General features: G+C 44.3%; 1 protein-coding gene across 1 annotated transcript; it reads left to right on the plus strand.

The window, feature by feature from the left end:
• Positions 1–12,209: 12,209 nt before the first annotated feature.
• LOC103653427 (probable alpha,alpha-trehalose-phosphate synthase [UDP-forming] 10) lies at positions 12,210–18,104 on the plus strand. The gene is made up of 5 exons (XM_008680333.4): positions 12,210–12,575; positions 14,652–14,724; positions 14,895–16,914; positions 17,019–17,292; positions 17,391–18,104. The coding sequence occupies exons 3-5, from the start codon at positions 14,933–14,935 to the stop codon at positions 17,739–17,741; spliced, it is 2,607 nt and encodes an 868-aa protein (XP_008678555.1). The 5' UTR covers positions 12,210–12,575; positions 14,652–14,724; positions 14,895–14,932; the 3' UTR covers positions 17,742–18,104.
• The last annotated feature ends 293 nt before the right edge of the window (positions 18,105–18,397 follow it).

Below are 18,397 nucleotides of genomic sequence, written 5' to 3' on the forward strand. Positions count from 1 at the left end.
TCTCCCGCGTGGACGCTTGTAACCCCCTACTGCAAGCGCACCCGACCTGGGCACGGGACGAACACGAAGGCCGCGGGATTCCCACCTCTCTCACGCCGGTCTCCGGCCGCCTCGCTTCCCCCCTTCGCGCTCGGCCTCGCGCTCGACCCATCTGGGCTGGGGCACGCGGCGACATTCACTCGTCGGCTCAGGGACCCCCCGGTCTCGAAACGCCGACAAAGTTCCTTCCTCATCATCCTTTTCTTGAGGCCTCAGTTCACCTATTGCAAGTTTCTTTATGGCCTCACAAGGTGATTCTTCATTTCCTGCAGTGCCATTAGAAACATGCCCTTGCGAGCCATTAGACTCATCAAATGTCACGTCTATCGCTATTTCAACAAGACCAGTGGTATTGTTGAAAACACGATATCCATGCGCATTTGATGCATAACCAAGCAAGAAGCCCTCGTCCACTCTAGGAGCAAACTTTGAGCTTTTGACTTTCTTGTTAAGAATAAAGCATTTACAACCAAATACTCTAAAATAATCAACTTTAGGTTTGTTACCAATGAGAAGCTCGTAGGCAGTCTTCTTGTAGATCTTGTGAAGATAGAGGCGGTTGATTGCATGACAGGCAGTGTTGACCGCCTCTGCCCAAAAGTTGTCAGGGGTCTTGTACTCATCCAACATAGTTCTAGCTGCTTCAATTAGAGTTCGGTTCTTCCTTTCCACGACACCATTTTGTTGTGGAGTGTAGGGAACCGAGAACTCATGTTTGATTCCTTCTTCGCCTAAGAATTCTTCGACACCTGTGTTCTTGAATTCCATCCCATTATCACTTCTCACTTTCTTGATTTTGAGGTCAAACTCATTTTGAGCTCTTCTCATGAATTTCTTCAATGTTTCTTGAGTTTCACCTTTATCACTCAAAAAGAAAACCCAGGTGAAGCGAGAAAAATCATCAACGATGACTAAACCATACTTACTACCACCAATGCTGATGTATGCCACAGGTCCGAAGAGGTCCATGTGAAGAAGCTCCAATGGGCTCTTTGTTGTGACCACATTCTTTGATTGATGTGGGACTCCATGTTGCTTTCCTACTTGGCATGCGCCACAAACCCTATCTTTCTCAAATACAACATTTGTTAGTCCAATGATGTGATTATCCTTTTGAAGTTTGGCCAAATTCCTCATACCGACATGAGCTAGCCGGCGATGCCATAACCAACCCTTGTCGGACTTTGCCACTAAATAAGTCTCAGGCGTCACTTTACTTGTTGTGAAATCACCAAGATAAAGTTTGCCCTTAAAGCGACCCGTAAAGGCAACTGAGGAATCCTCCCTTCTAAGGATCTTCACATCCACATCAGAAAATAAGCAATTATAACCCATTCCACAAAGTTGTGAAACGGACATCAAATTGTAGCTTAAAGAATCTACCAATAAAACATTTGAAAGTGATTGTTGGTCAGAGATAGGAATTTTACCAATACCAATCACCTTACTCTTGCCACTATCTCCAAACACAATTTCTTGTGCTTCTTGAGTTAGTTGCAAGGAACGAAACATGTCTTCCTCCCCGGTCATGTGATTTGTACATCCACTGTCAAGCACCCAACTTGACCCACCAGAGGAGTAGACCTGCAAAACAAATTTAGGCTATGCTTTTAGGTACCCAAATTGAATTGGGTCCTACAGTGTTAGTTATAGCCTTGGGTACCCACACACTTCTTTTCATGACCTTTCTTTTAGTGTAGGCACCCACATATTTAACAACCAATTTCCCTAAATCCCAAGTCAACATATAATCACAAAGATAAGAGTGAGAAATGGGAGCATTAATTTTTTCTCCACTTGAGGATCCCACTTCCTTCATCTTACTCTTTGTGGAGCTCAAGTTTACCTTTACTTAAGTTGACTTGTCATTTGAGGAGTGAATCCTCCCCAAGGCATCATATAGGGTGGTTCCCTCTATGAACTTGGGGGATCTCCACCCCTTATGCGCTATGCTAGGGTTTTCCTTGGATGAGTTGAACCCAAGCCCCCTTCTTCAATTGTTGGGCTTTAGAGACTTGTACTTGGGTTCAACTTTCTTTAACCCATCATTGCTAGAGCATCTTTTCAATATCTCTTTGACCTTCACATGTGGACTTTTCTTCCTTGCATGGTTAGTTAAACAACAAGAAGCATGATATTTGACACAATGTTTGCAAAAGGCAATATATGAGGAGCTAGACTTAGATTCAATCAATAAAGATGAGGCATTGATGTTCTTGCAATTTTCAAGTTGCACTTGAAGTTCTTGATTTTGAACATTCAAGCTTAACATGCTTGATTCAAGTGCATCCTTTTCATTTGCAAGATTAGCTATAGAGGTTTTCATATTTGTTACTTCTTTTTCTTTATCCTCTATGGTTATCTTGATTAAGGATACTTCCTTAGTCAAGGCATCTAGCATTTCATCTTTATTGAGTAGCAATTCTTGAAGCTCTAGGTTTCTTTCCTTTTCAAGGATAAGCAATTCTTCTTGAGCATCAAGAGTTGCTTTTCTTTTATCTAGCTTCTCCATTAATTTGGTGATAACATTATATCCATTCAAGCCAAATTCTTTAATCATTTTATTCTTCATGGAAATTTGTTCATCATCATCATTTGGAAAATCATTACTAAATAAAGTTACCTTATCTCCTTTTTCCATGAGGCAAGTTGGAGTGTAGGAGTCGTCTTGTAGGTTGGTGAAGAGTTGCGAGCTTGAAGTAGATTGGATGACAACGTTTGCCACCACTCCCTCTTCTTCGGAGCTAGAACTCTCTTCATCGGAGTTCCATTCTTCACCAATATGGGCTTGACCATATTTCTTCTTCTTGAAATATCCCTTGGTCTTGCCTCCCTTTTTCAACTTGTCCTTCTTGTATTCCTTCTTGGCTTCTTGCTCCTTCTTGTTAGGACAATTCGCTATAAAATGACTGGTTTGGCCACATTCATAGCATGCCCTCTTCTTCCCTTTCCTTTGAAACTTGTCATTTTTCCTTACAAATTCCTTGAATGTTTTGATGAACATAGTTGTGTCTTCATCACTTGAGCTATCTTCATCACTTGATGTCTCGACCACTTTCTTTGCCTTGTGGTCTTTGTTCTTCTTGGGGATGTCTTGTTCATTTGTGATCAAGGCATGAGAGTCTCTTGTCTTGATGGGGGCTTCTTCGGACTCGTGTTGTTGAATCTTTGCAAATAATTGATGAGGCATCATATCCTCATAGTCATCATGATCCCTTATCATCCTTGCTAGACTCTTATCCTTTTCTTTGTATGCTCTCATGAATAGTCTTGTGACCTTGGAGTCACTCCAATCTTCACTTCCAAGCACTCTTATTTTGTTTACTAACACCATCAACTAATCAAAGAGTGATTGAAGCGACTCACCCTTAGTCCAATCATATCTAGCAAGCTCACTCTCCAAAGCTTCAACTCTATGTCTCTTAGCTTTGGGATCTCCTTCATGTGACATTTTAAGAATATTCCAAATGTCACAGGCATCTTCTCTTCCTTGAACTTTCCGGTATTCTTCCAGACAAAGACTTCCTTTAATTATGCTCACCGCTTGAGCATTGCGATGAACCTCTTGCATCATTTCCGGAGTCATCTCTTCTCCTTGGGCGGGCTTATACACACCTACATTAACAATCTCCCAAAGACTAGGATGCACACCGATTAAATGCGACTTCATCTTATCGGCCCACTCGTCATAGTTCAACTCACTAAGAGTTGGTAACTTTCCAAGTGGGGCGGAAGAGAAGTTGGGAATAAAATTTCTAGAGTAATCGAATTGAACTTTACTAAATTCGTTACCTTTGCTTTTGGTAGATGATCCTTCGGTGTTGAGACTTACCTTGCTCAACACCTTCGACACCAAAAGATCCACTAGGTCGTCATTGTATTCAAATTTTCCCTTACCTTTATCTTCTTCGACCTTTCTTCTTGATTCTTCTTCTTTGGCCTTTCTCTTCGCATCTTCCTCTTTCATTTTGAGGAACATCTTCTCAGCAATCTTCATGGCGAGGTCGAGGACCTTGGGGTTCACTTCCTCACCAGAAGATGTGATGGGGATTTCCTCGAGGAGAGGATCCACATGGTCCCGTTGAGTAGACATGATTGTTTCCTCACGCGGTTAAACATAAAACGAGGTACGAAGCTCTGATACCAATTGAAAGTAGCCTAGAGGGGGGGGGGTGAATAGGCTACACCTGAAATTTTTCACTAAGAACTTCGAGATAGGTTAAATTAAAGTTGCACTGGTGCAAACCGGTTTAGTTGATTTTGTTTACAACTGAACAAGTTTGAACCTGCTCAACTTAGATTAGATAATCTGTTAAACAAATATGAAGTAGTGAAGAATTTTGCTAATGACTTTCCCTACACAAAATCTACTCGAATAGATAATATGAACCAACCAACAAATTTAAAGCGCTTAACAAGAACACACAAGAACACACAATATAACCCGAGGTTCGGCAACCACCACAAAGGTGTCCTACTCCTCGTTGAGGAGCCCACAAAGGGCCGGGTATTTTCCAACCCTAATCCTCCACAAGCCGACCACAAAGGTCAAGACAATCTCTTCTCAAATAAGCTCAAAGAGCGGGTGATACAAACTTCTTGGGGTCGTCCACAAATTTGGAGACTCCCAAGTAACCTCTAACCGTCAAGGAACACAAGGTTCCAAGAGTAACAAATCCACACAAGGTTAAGTTTGCAACGAGCTCAAGAACAAAGAGGATAGGAGAATCGAGATGAAAATGACAGCGTGTTAGATCGAGTTGACCTCACACCAAGGATCCTTCAAGCGAGTGAAGGAGATGCGATTGTGGGTGTGAGAGGTGAAATGAATGCACTTGTTGAGAGTTTGGTCAGCCAAGATTTCGTGGGAGAGGCAGAAGTAAATAAGAGAGAAAGTGTGGGGGGTATATAAAGGATCCCCCAAAAGCTGGCAGCCGTTGGGAGAAAAGGGGTAAAAACCGGTTGAACCGGTTTTCAGACCGTTGAACCGGTTTCCACCAGGAAGATCCCGGTTCACTAACCTACTCAGCCGGAGACTCGACCGGATTCAAAACCGGTTGAGCCGGGAAAAAATCCGGCTGAACCGGTTTTCCCAAAAAATCTGCAACGACTTTTCTGACAGCTCTGACTGTCAGACAGGTCAGAGCAGGGATGGCAGAGGAACTGTCCCGAAACTGGTTGAACCGGTTTCAGGCCCGGTTGAACCGGTTTCCAGGGCTAAAAACAACTTTTGAATATTTTGAAGAGAACAAAGGTGGAACTCTTGTGGGAAGTAAAAAATAGTTTTCTCAAGGGCATTCATGATCTGGAAAAATGTTCTCGAAGATGATTTCAAAGGATTTTGAACTTAGCTCATTGCATAACTTACTTAACCATTGCGGATCCCTCTTAATTGCACGGCGATTCCTATAACTCAAGAATTATAAAATGAACACTACTGTTGTTTCCAAGCACTTGAAGCACGCCATTTGATGAAGAAATTTAAATCCGATGTGCTTTCTATTTTTATGCTTGTAAAATCTGTGCTTCTCCTGTCTGTGGAATTACTGTGTACATGCTAGGAGCAAACTTGTTAGAATCTCTGTTTGTTTTGTCATTTAATCACCAAAACCCTCAATTAGGGTTGATTGCACTTACAATAATGTATGTTGAGATGTTCGATGGTTTGGGGATTGCACACTCCAAGTTGCATCCCAGTCCAATGCTGTTCCACAGCGTCATCCCAGGTCACTAGGCCTACCCTCTTGCGCAAATCACGCTGTATGTCACATTCGACGATGCCTCCAACTTCTACATCGAGCAGTTACAGTTCGAGGTGGTGAACTTTCCAGGGTCCTACAATGCCATACTTGGGAGGCCATGCTATGCCAAGTTCATGCACGTCCCCAACTACACCTACCTCAAGCTGAAGATGCTTGGCCATCACTTTATCATCACAACAAGCGCCTCCTACAAGGTCACCTACACCTACGAGTGGGCCAACTATGAGCTTGTCGCGTTGCTGATAGTGAATAGGAAAATGACCGAGCTCTAGAATAGTGCGCTCCAGGGCACTCCAGATGCTCCCAAAGTTGGCTATGGCACCTTCAAGTCCACCGAGGACACAAAGGAGATCCTAGTTGACCCTGCCGACTTGGCCAAGCACATCTGCATTGGAGAAGCCCTTTCCAGCAATATAGGAGGGCGTGCTCATCGACTTCCTCCAGGCCAACCACAACGTCTTCGCTTGGAAGCCTGCGGACATGCCGGGATCCCATGGGAAGTTGTTGAGCACTCCCAAAGCATCCAACCAATGAGGCCGGTTGCCCAACATCTCCACCTTTTTGATGAGAAGTGCAAGGACATAAGCGAGGAGGTCCCCAAGCTCTTAGCGACAGAGTTTGTTAGAGAAAATCACCACTTAGTGTGGATTGTAAATCCTGTACTTGTTAAAAAGAAGAATGGGAACTGGATAATGTGTGTCGACTACATGGGCCTTAACAAGATGTGTCGAAAGATCCTTTCCCTCTCCCACGCATCGACTAGGCTATAGACTCCACCATGGGGTGTGAGCTCCTTTCCTTTCTGGATGCCTACTCAGGCTATCACCAAAATGCCATGAAGGAGAGCAACCACCATGCCACCTCATTCATCACTACCTTTGGTTTGTTCTGCTACGTCTCCATGCCTTTTGGTCTGAAGAACATCGGTGCAACATACCAGCGATGCATGCTCCAGTGCTTCACCGACCAAGTCAGACGCAACATTGAGGTGTATGTCGATGACATAATCATGAAGACCAAGAAATCTGACAATCTCATCACCAACCTAGAGGAGACATTCACCAACCTTCGAAGGTTTCACATCAAGCTCAACCCAAACAAGTGCGTGTTCGGGGTCCCGAAGGGTAAGCTCCTATGATTCATGGTCTCTGACTGCAGGATCGAAGCCAACCAAGAAAAAATTGAGGCGCTCCAGCAGATGGGAGCCATTCAAAATCTCAAGGGAGTACAACGACTAGTCGTGTGTGTCGTTGCGCTCAGTCGATTCGTCTCCAGGTTTGGTGAAAAGGTATGCCTCTCTACAAGCACCTCAGGAAGGGCAACCAATTTTCTTGGACCCTAGAGGCCCAATAGTCCCTCGACCGGATAAAGGCATTCTGACTTTGCCACGAGTCTTGGTCACATCCAACTTAGGTGAGGCCCTCCTCCTCTATGCCGCTGCAACCACCCAAGTGGTCAACGCGACACTCGTCGTAGAGAGGAAAAACGAAGGCCACATATTCAAAGTACAGAAGCACATTTACTTCACTAGCGAGGTGTTGACTGAGTCCAAGGCTCGATACCCACAAATCCAGAAGTTGCTCTACACCATCCACATCGCCAAGAGAAAATTGATACACTACTTTGATTTACACCTCGTGTCAGGTGGTCTCTATGACACCGATTGGTGAGATCATTCGCAATCATGACACGTCTGGGCACATCGCAAAGTGGTCCTTCGAGCTCAATAAGCTCGACATAAATTACATCCCTAAGACCACGATCAAGTCTTAGACCTTGGCTGACTTCATCGTGGAATGGACAGAAGCCCAAGCATCACCTCATCGAGGACTCGGAATATTAGACCATATATTTTGACAGATCCTACCTCAAGACGGGCAGCAGCGCAGGAGTCATCCTCACGTTGCCTCAAGGGCATCTCCACTTTGATGTCACCAACAATGTGGCAGAGTACGAGTCCCTCGTTAGTGGGCTTTAGATCACAGCCGAAATAGGAGTGCGATGAATCCTAGTGAGAGGCGACTCCAAGATGGTCGTCGATCAAGTCATGAATGTGATGGAGCCCCACTACCCAAGCATGTGCACGTACTACGACAAGGTACGTAAAGTGGACGAAATGTTCAAAGGCTTCGAGCTACACCATAGTTATATGTGATTTAACGTGGAAGCCGGTAAGCTCTCGACCATGGCGTCAGGGTGGAAGCCCGCCCTACATGGAGTCTTCGCCTCCGATCTCTATGAACCCTCCGTCAAGTTCAAGCAACTAGAGGAAGAGCCAAGCAAACCAACTAGCGACCAAGTCGACCCTACGACCCAGGCTCGGGGGCTCGTCGCAACAACCGACTAGCAAGATTGGCTCTTGCCCTTCATCAATAGTCTATCTGATGGGGCCCTCCTAGAAGACACAACGAAAGCTAGACGATTGTCCTAGAAGGCGAAGTCCTTCATGATCGCCGATGGGACACTCTACAAAAAGAGCACCTTAGGGATCAAGTAGAAATGCATCCCGATCGAAGAAGAAGAACAACTACTCAGTGACATACATGGCGAGACATGTGGGCACCATGTGGACCCAGATCCCTCATTAGGAAGGTCTTCAGACAAGGTTTCTATTGGCCGACCGTCATGGTCGATCCTGAGCAAGTCATTCGGACCTATGAAGGCTGCCAATACTACGCGCGACAAACACACATGCCGATGCAAGCCCTACAAACCATACCCGTCACCTAACCCTTCACAATTTGGGGACTGGACCTAGTCGAGCCCTTCAAGAAGGCGCTCGAGGGGCTTCACCCATCTACTCGTCGCGGTAGACAAGTTCACAAAGTGGATCAAGGCAAAGCCATTCATCAAACTCAAGTCGTCGGAGGCCACCACATTCTTCCGCAACATCGTCTATCGATTCGGAGTCCCCAACTCTATCATAATAGATGATGGGACTCAATTCACAGGTGAACCCTTCCTCTGGTTCTGTGACAACTTCAACATCTGCATTGACTGGGCTGTCGTGGCACACCCACGAACCAACGACCGGGTCGAGCGCGCTAACGGCCTAATCCACTAAGTTCTCAAGCCACAAATCTTCGTCAAGTTGAAGAAGTTCGCTAGACAATAGGTGGTGGAGCTATCGGTCGTCCTCTGGAGCCTACGTACTACACCCTCCAGGGCAACAGCTTGCACACCTTTCTTCTTATCGTTTGGTGCAGAGGCGGTGTTCCTCACGGAGTTGGAGGATGGATCCCCAAGGGTCCAAGCCTTCAATAATGGACAACGAATGGTAGACACCTAGCTCCCCACCGACCTCCTCGACGAAGCACGAGACATGGTCTTCATCCGCTGCGCCATGTACCAGCGAGACTTATGACTAGGAATGGCAATCAGGTGGGCAGTACGCGGATATATAGTTTGTGAATCCATACCCACAAGACAAAACTTAACCCATACCCCATACCCATAAACGTTTGTGGGAATGGATCTCTATCCATACCTGTACCCACCGGGTATCCGCTATCCAGTGGATACCCGTTACCTGTCCGCCCACTACAATTTTAGCATTCAACATCAAACAATAATTTTATCACATTTCAAAAACAATTATCATTCCAGCAACATCAAATGATAATTTCAGAACCAAACAACATGTCATGGATAAAAATTGAAAAATGAGAATTTAGGATGATATATTAAATCCAGAGGGCCCATATGTCAGATATCCATTGGATAACGGGTATGGATACTGGATATCCATACCCGCAAAAAAATTATCCGTGAATACCTTATTATATCCATAACCGTACCTGCGGATACCAAATTCCCCCATACCCATATCCAATGGATAATTATCCGCGATTATTTACTCATACTCGTACCCATTGACATCCCTACTTACGACCCTACCTAGACCAGCAGGTCCACGACAGGTCGTTCACCGTTGGTGATTTGGTACTAAGAAGGGTTATGGCCACAAAGGACAAGTGCAAGCTCTCCCCACCATGGGAGGGACCGTTCATCGTCACCCAAGCGCGATTATTTACTCATACTCGTACCCATTGACATCCCTACTTACGACCCTACCTAGACCAGCAGGTCCGCGACAGGTCATTCAACGTCGGTGATTTGGTACTAAGAAGGGTTATGGCCAAAAAGGACAAGTGCAAGCTCTCCCCACCATGGGAGGGACCGTTCATCGTCACCCAAGTCCTACACCTAGGAACCTACCGACTTAGGGACAGAGGTGGCAACCTCCTATCCAACGCCTCGAACATCGAAAAGCTAAGGAAATTCTACCCTTGAATATGTTTTTCATTCCTTTATGTTCGCACGCATGCAAACAAAACTGTTGTCCAAGTCACCATGCCGACCAGGTCATGTATTGCACCTTGCTCCAAATCAGGACTTTGGTCCTGGACTGCACCTAGCTCCGACACTAACTGAGCATGCGAGGAATTGCGCTGACCGTCACATAGAAAGGCCCGTACCAAAACTGCGAACGAACTAAGATAAAACCCCAAATAATCCTTATGGATTACTCGGATGCTACATCTAGTAGATGCGTCTGCGCACACCCGAGACTATAAGTTCCTAATGCGAAAAGCCAACGAACAACTCCAAGGAGTTGCACGAAGGCTCGAGGACTACTAGCGGGTACCTAGGAACAGGGTACCCAAAGTATGCCCATGACTCTTGGCGGCCCATCTAAACCAACCAAAGTCTCGCCGAGCAACTCAACGAGGTAGACTAACCGACCAAACTCTATCGAGCAACTCTACGAGGAGAACCGACTAACCGGGTCCCACCGAGTAACTCTGTGAGGCGGACTGGCTGACCAAACTCTACCGAGCAACTCTGCGAGGTGAACCAACCGACCAAACCCTACTGAGCAACTCTACGAGGTGGACCGTTGACCAAGTCCTATCGAGAAACTCGGCGATGCGGAGGAAGCACAAGGCCCGCAGTAAGGGCCAGCACACTTGTGGGCCCCTGGAACCATGCCCTCCTGACACGCACGTGTCAGGAGCACGTCTGTACCCGACCAATGAGGATACAATGCAAGCACTGTTGCCCCACTCCAGCTATATATGGTAGAGCACGTCACCACACACGTATGATCTTGGATGACACCACAACACACCAGAGGGATGACAGAGAGTCCCTAACAATGGGATGGGGCATCGCTGCGTACGGTCCCCGATGCCCTCCGACTCTAACCCATGGGTCTCACCAGGCGTCACTACAGGGAAAACTCAGCACCGGAGTCGCCATAGTGACCCGCATACCTGTTAGATAGGAGCGATGCGCCATACCAGGTGTATGACCACACACGAACCAGAAGACAATGTCAGGAAAGTTACGTTAGTCGGACCACCATAGACAATAGGTTGCACCCTCCTTTGGACGACATGTACCTATGTAAGAACCCCCTTGAACTATAAAATGGAGGAGGTCAAACAGTCAAAGGACAGGAGCATTCAACTAGAGTTCTTCACTACCACATTCCCACACTTGCACCTGGTGTAACATGTTCCTCAGTGAGTACTACAATCAGTACTACACTGGACTAGGGCGCAAACATGAACCGATATAAACCCTCTGTTGGAATCCCTTGATTCATCATTCGGAGGGAGTCCACGCTAGCCTCTCTCACCGAACACAAATTATACTATGTCTCCGGTTTCTGAAACCACGACAACATGAATTATAGACTAATTATATAATACAAATCCTACCACCTACAAATATAGAACATGCAACGCATAGATTAAACATTTGCTAACAATAGATTAGCAAATCATAGACTACTTCGTTTGTTTAGTCTATGATTCACTCATATGATGCTACAGTAAAGATTTGTTAACCATAGATTAACTGACTTAATAAATTTGTCTCGTTGTTTCATTTTTGTTTATATAATTAGTTTTATAATTAGATCATATTTAATACTCGTAATTAATATTCAAATATTCAATGTAACATTGACTAAATTTTAGTTAGGGAACCAAACACTCTTAGGTGTCGGTTGGTTCACATATTTGTAACGTAATGAAGAACTGATAACGTTAAATTATGTTTGTTTTACTCTAACTGTAATCAGATACCACACTAGAAATTGATACCGTCCTATTTAAACTTATTATCACTTGTACTCGAGTTTAAATCATATTTACGTTATATTTCTGGTACTCGAGCTTAAATCATATTTACGTTATATTTCGTATCATATTTACGTTATATTTCGTGAACCAAATGATAATCTAAAGTTATTGATGAAAATTATTAGTATTAAAGACCATGCCGTCACCGGATTTGCTATATAAAATTACTTATTTTTTTGTTGAAAATATCCAAAAGTAAAGAGTCAATTCTGCCCTTGGACCATTGTACATACTGGGAATAAAATAAACAGCCAAAAGGCTATGTTATCCTCGATGACGGCACAAAAGGGTAAAACCTGGAAACACCTTGGAGCACCAGTTACCCACCCTACCTTCAAAAACAATCGCCTGAACCTGAACAAACGATCTCACGAGGTGCAGAGCAATTTCTCGCCTTTCTGTCTCGACATTTCTTGCAACCTCGCTCGCGTCCCCGTGTCTATCAGCCCCTCTCTCCCAACCCCGGGTCTGTAGTGTTCTCATAGGAGGAAAGCGAGAGAAGCAAGCAAGCGAGAAGCTGGAGCAGCGAACACCAAGAATTCGGTGCCGAAGCGGAGGCGAAGGGGAGGAGGACGAAGGGAAGGGCAGTGACCGAAGAGCGAGCGCGCCACGTTTGATCTGGGTGAGCATCGGCTTGTTCCGTGCTTTCGTAGTTTCGTTTGCCTTTTGCTGTTTCTCCGGGGTTCCGGTTGTCTCGTGGCTGCATAGTAGCCAGTAGGGCTGCTGGCTGCAAAAAGGTTCGATCTTGGCAGCAGTTTTGAACTGTACGGACCGGTGGTGATTTTGGTTTAGGGATTTTGATTTTTTTTGGTTGTCGCGTGTGGCTGCAATCTGCTTCTCTTTCTGGTCTCCTGTAGGAAGTGGATTTGGTTTTGGCCACCGTTCGTTTGAAATGATATCGAATGTGAAAAGGGGATGTTTTTTTCCTTCTGCAATAAAAAAATTTGATGCTGCTTTTGCAATCTCGTTCAGAACTTTCTAAACTTACATTCCCATTCTCTTTTGTCGCAAACATTTTTTGATCTAGTTATTACTGCAGTACCGTACAAACCACTCGGCCTGTTTGGTCCTTTTTGTTTCCTCGCACCAAGGACGGGCGTGAACGCGTACAGGGATGTTCGTATTCGCTGTTACATTGTTCTATCTATATGCACATCGTGCCATTTTGTCTCAGTTTGATCAATTTTAGGATGTGTTCTTTCACTGGCTCTGTTCGTTTCACGCAATAAATCAACTACCGGTTTAGATTCAGACGTTCAGTTTCATTTTTGGGCACGTTACTTGCCATTTTCGTTGAGAGTTTTGCATGCCAGATGTGTGCATTTCTAGCGATGGAAATCCAGAAAAGTGATTACTATAGCCATGTACTGTATACTTATAGCCATTAGCTTTTTTTCCCACTGGTTAGAACATTTTAAGGTTACAGTGTGATGTGTCTGATTGTGATCATAAGCCCAAGATCTCGCCCCATTAGCTGACCATGTTAACTAGTCACACTTCTGCATAGCAGCTATGGATTTGTTACAAGTGTAAACTCTGGCGCTGCTGGATGCAAATAGATTTGCTTTTTTTTCCATATAAATTGCTCGAAATTAACAAGGTGTGCTTAACAATTAACATCCTGTTGCAACTAGAGTGTTCAGCGGTATGATAGTATCTTGTGTAGGTCATCTCTGGCTGAATAGGTCTCGCATTTTTTTTCTGGAGTGGTGCATCGTCCATAATGGATCCTGGACACTCTCTGGATTGGGATGCCAAGTACTATGTGTCTGGAGGCTGCCGATTTTATTGTGGTTGATAAGAACGGGTGAGGACTGAACTGAGGGGGTGGTTGCATCATGCTGATGGAGGGTGGTAGTGGTACTGTAGTCGTGGTCCTGGTATTTCCTTTCTTATGTTTTCGTGGAAGGGCGCGTGGACCATCCTATTGTTTGATTATTAGTTCCTTTTGGAATTGATATTGTGGGCCTCAACGGAAGTAAATATGCTTGTATTTTGGATCTTTGGAGATGGGATGAGCTGGACTTGAGGACTTGTGTTCAAGACTTAGGTTGTAGTTATAGAAAAGCATCCTTGTTTCTCAGACCTCAATAAGGTCTCCACAAAGGTGTAGTCTAAGGCCTTGTTCGTTTCTACCGGATTGATGGGTCGGAACGATTCCTAACCGGATTGCTTCTCTAATTTATATAAATTTTGATTAGGTGGAACGATTCCGGGTGCAATCCGACGGAAACGAACAAGGCCTAACAGTCGATTGCCTATCTTTTTTTTTCTTGTTGTCACTGTTGTGCTGGAATGAAGTGTTACTGTGCTTGATATGAAGTGGTTTATTCCCTCGTCAATACAATCAACCCGGTTATAAATACTGCATCTGTTTTTTACTACTATGAGCAGAGTCTGTCTTCCATCACCTGAGATGAGATTGTGTCGATATTATCCAGATACTTGCTTTAGAGTTCAGATTCCTAATGCAAGAACTGATGAACTTAGTCCACACTTCATACAGTGTTTGTTATCAAACTATTGCAACTTGCTACAATCTAATCGGCAACTTTGTGAACATTTTTGTGTTATATACATCATAAACAAGTTATTATTTGATACAATTTATTGCAAAGATACACTTCCATGAAATTGGAATGTTAATCAATGATTTGACATATATCCATTTCTCCCTTTATATGTTTGTTTACTGTAGGTATATTATGAGTGTTCCAAGACTAATGCATCATCTTTGATGGTGTACCAAAAAAATGGTTGTTAACATCAAGGTGGGCTGATGTACTCTGATTATTCTTTTAGTCTTAGTTTGGGAACCCCATTTTCCCAAGGGATTTCCATTTTGCCAAGAGAAATTAGTTCATTTTCCCTTTGGAAAATAGGAATCCCTTGGGAAAATGGAGTTCCCAAACTAGCCCTTACAGGAATTTATTTTGTACAGGCCTCAACGAGCTAGCCTGAGACAAGAACACTGGAACCATGGTTTCAAAATCATATTCAAATCTGCTAGACATGACCCCAGGAGATGGGTTTGACTTTCGACGACCTTTTAAGTCTCTTCCTCGTGTTGTAACTTCTCCTAGCATTATATCTGACCATGATTGGGATTCCATAAGTGATGGTGATTCAGTTGGTTCAGCATTTTCTATCGAGAGGAAAATAATTGTCGCCAACTTCCTTCCGCTGAATTGTACAAGAGATGAAACCGGGGAACTGTCCTTCTCATTGGATCATGATTCACTACTCATGCAACTTAAAGATGGGTTTTCAAATGAGACTGATGCTGTGTATGTAGGCAGTTTGAAGGTTCATGTAGATCCCAGGGAGCAGGACCAAGTTGCACAGAAGCTTCTCAGAGAATATCGATGCATACCTACTTTTCTCCCATCTGATCTGCAGCAGCAGTTCTATCATGGCTTCTGTAAACAACAGTTATGGCCACTTTTTCATTATATGCTTCCAATTTGCCTTGACAAGGGTGAGTTGTTTGATCGCACCCTGTTTCAAGCCTATGTCCGAGCCAACAAACTTTTTGCAGATAAAGTTATGGAAGCAATCAATACAGATGATGATTATGTTTGGGTTCATGATTATCATCTCATGCTGCTCCCTACATTCTTGAGGAAGAGGTTACACCGAATAAAGATTGGTTTCTTCCTTCACAGCCCTTTTCCCTCTTCAGAAATATACAGGACTCTGCCTGTAAGGGATGAAATCCTGAAGTCACTGCTTAATGCTGATCTGATTGGTTTCCAAACATTTGACTATGCCCGCCACTTCCTATCTTGCTGTAGCAGATTGCTAGGCCTGCATTATGAGTCAAAACGTGGTTACATTGGAATAGAGTATTTTGGCCGAACAGTGAGTTTGAAGATCCTTTCTGTGGGTGTCCATGTTGGTCGGCTTGAATCTGTCTTAAAGTTGCCTGCTACAGTTAGTAAGGTTGAAGAAATTGAACAAAGGTATAAGGGCAAGATACTCATGTTAGGTGTAGATGACATGGACATCTTCAAAGGAATAAGTCTGAAATTGCTTGCACTGGAGCTTCTTCTGGACAGAAACCCAAAGCTTAGAGAGAAGGTTGTCCTTGTACAGATCATCAATCCCGCAAGAAGCACGGGGAAGGATGTGCAGGAAGCTATCACAGAAGCTGTCTCTGTGGCTGAAAGGGTTAACACAAAGTATGGTTCTTCAAGTTACAAGCCTGTCGTCCTAATTGATAATCGCATACCGTTTTATGAAAAGGTTGCATTCTATGCCGCGTCTGACTGTTGTATTGTAAACGCTGTGAGGGATGGCATGAACTTAGTACCATATGAGTATACTGTTTGCCGACAGGGAAACGAGGAGATCGACAGAGTCAGAGGCCTTGACAAAGACACCCATCACACAAGCACACTTATTGTTTCGGAGTTTGTGGGTTGCTCCCCATCTCTGAGTGGTGCTTTCAGGGTAAATCCTTGGAGCGTCGATGATGTGGCGGATGCCTTGTGCCGCGCAACTGATCTATCTGAATCTGAGAAACGGTTGCGGCACGAAAAGCATTATCGCTATGTCAGTACTCATGATGTTGCTTACTGGGCGCACAGCTTTGCTCAAGATCTGGAAAGAGCATGCAGAGACCATTACAGCCGAAGGTGTTGGGCTATTGGGTTTGGCCTGAATTTCAGAGTCATTGCTCTTTCTCCTGGCTTCAGAAAGCTTTCTTCGGAGCACTTTGTTTCTTCTTATAACAGGGCTTCTAGAAGGGCAATATTTCTCGACTACGACGGCACACTTGTGCCCCAGTCGTCAATCAACAAGGCTCCAAGTGAAGAAGTCATCTCCATTCTTAACACCTTGTGTAATGATCCAAAGAACGTTGTGTTTATCGTAAGTGGACGAGGACGTGATTCCCTCGACGAGTGGTTTTCTCCATGCGAGAAGCTCCGTCTAGCCGCAGAACATGGCTATTTTATCAGGTATGCCAGTCACAAGCTTTCTATTCTATCGTTATAGTTACAGACACACAGCGCTGTATCCTTTTTCTCAGGTTGTGATGAACTACGCATGCATGCGTTTTCAGGTGGAGCAAGGAAGCTGCATGGGAGTCGAGCTATTCGAGTCCGCGGCAAGAATGGAAGCACATCGCTGAACCTGTCATGCAGGTATACACCGAGACAACAGACGGATCTTCAGTCGAGTCGAAGGAGAGCGCTCTAGTGTGGCACTATTTGGATGCAGACCATGATTTCGGTTCCTTCCAAGCGAAGGAGCTAAAGGATCATCTTGAGAGGGTGCTATCAAATGAGCCCGTTGTTGTGAAGTGTGGCCATTATATCGTAGAAGTAAAGCCGCAGGTACATTCCCTTCGACGTCGTGTAAACAGATAATTTCATTTCACTTCCCTATTGGCTACATTACATCTCGCACGAACTGAAGAACTTTGCTCATGCAGGGAGTTAGCAAGGGTCGTGCTGTCGACAAGCTGATTCAAGCACTGGCCAACAACAACGGGAAGGCACAGGATTTCCTGATGTGCGTCGGCAACGACAGATCTGACGAGGACATGTTCGAATGCATCAACGGTATGGCCTCCAACGATGTCTCATCGACCACAGTACCGGAGGTGTTTGCCTGTTCGGTCGGCCAGAAGCCCAGCAAAGCAAAATACTATGTGGACGACACCAGCGAAGTGATCAGATTGCTCAGGGATGCAACCCGCTTCTCATCGTCGCAGCGGAGGGAGGACGTCAACGCCAGCCGCGGGCGTGTGACCTTCAGAGACGCACTCGATTACGTGGACTAGGCACCAGCAGCAATTCTTAGTTACTCGAAATGATTAGCTGCGGAGCTTGTAAATTCCGCTGTCTTCTGTCTGCCAATGGTTTTCGTTCTAGAGAATTGTAGTGTAGCCGACATCGACATGGATCGTCGTCACCGATACACGAACAGCGGAAATATGAGTTGAAGTTCGCCGTTTCGAGGCTCAGAATTGGTACATTTATAGAATTGTAGTGTAGGCAATTTTTTGGTAGGGAATAGTAATTGGTACATTTATAGAATTGTCAATTGTTTTTCTTCTACCGCTGATAATACTATAGCTTCGCTAAATTAATATTATTGTTTCACTTAGCGATGAAATATATTTAGCACCACTGATATTGATCAACGCAGATATTTATTTCCTCGCTCTTAATGATCATAATCTACACATCTTCCTTGTGACTTTTAATTAATTAATTAATGATGTAATGAACTATATTGAATAATTTTTAAATTGTTTGATTTTGAGCATTGAAGGAATATGAGAATGCCGATTAAAACTATGAGTAGTATATTGATTGCTTTAAGGAAGTAGTGGGCCTAGAAATATCTTTAATTATGTATTTGAGTATGTTAAAGTTTCCTTAACGACATGCTTTTTGTATATAATCAATCAATAATGTTCATATTGTCTACAAA

The sequence above is a fragment of the Zea mays genome, chromosome 4 (assembly GCF_902167145.1).
Source record: "Zea mays cultivar B73 chromosome 4, Zm-B73-REFERENCE-NAM-5.0, whole genome shotgun sequence".
Lineage (NCBI taxonomy): Eukaryota > Viridiplantae > Streptophyta > Magnoliopsida > Poales > Poaceae > Zea > Zea mays.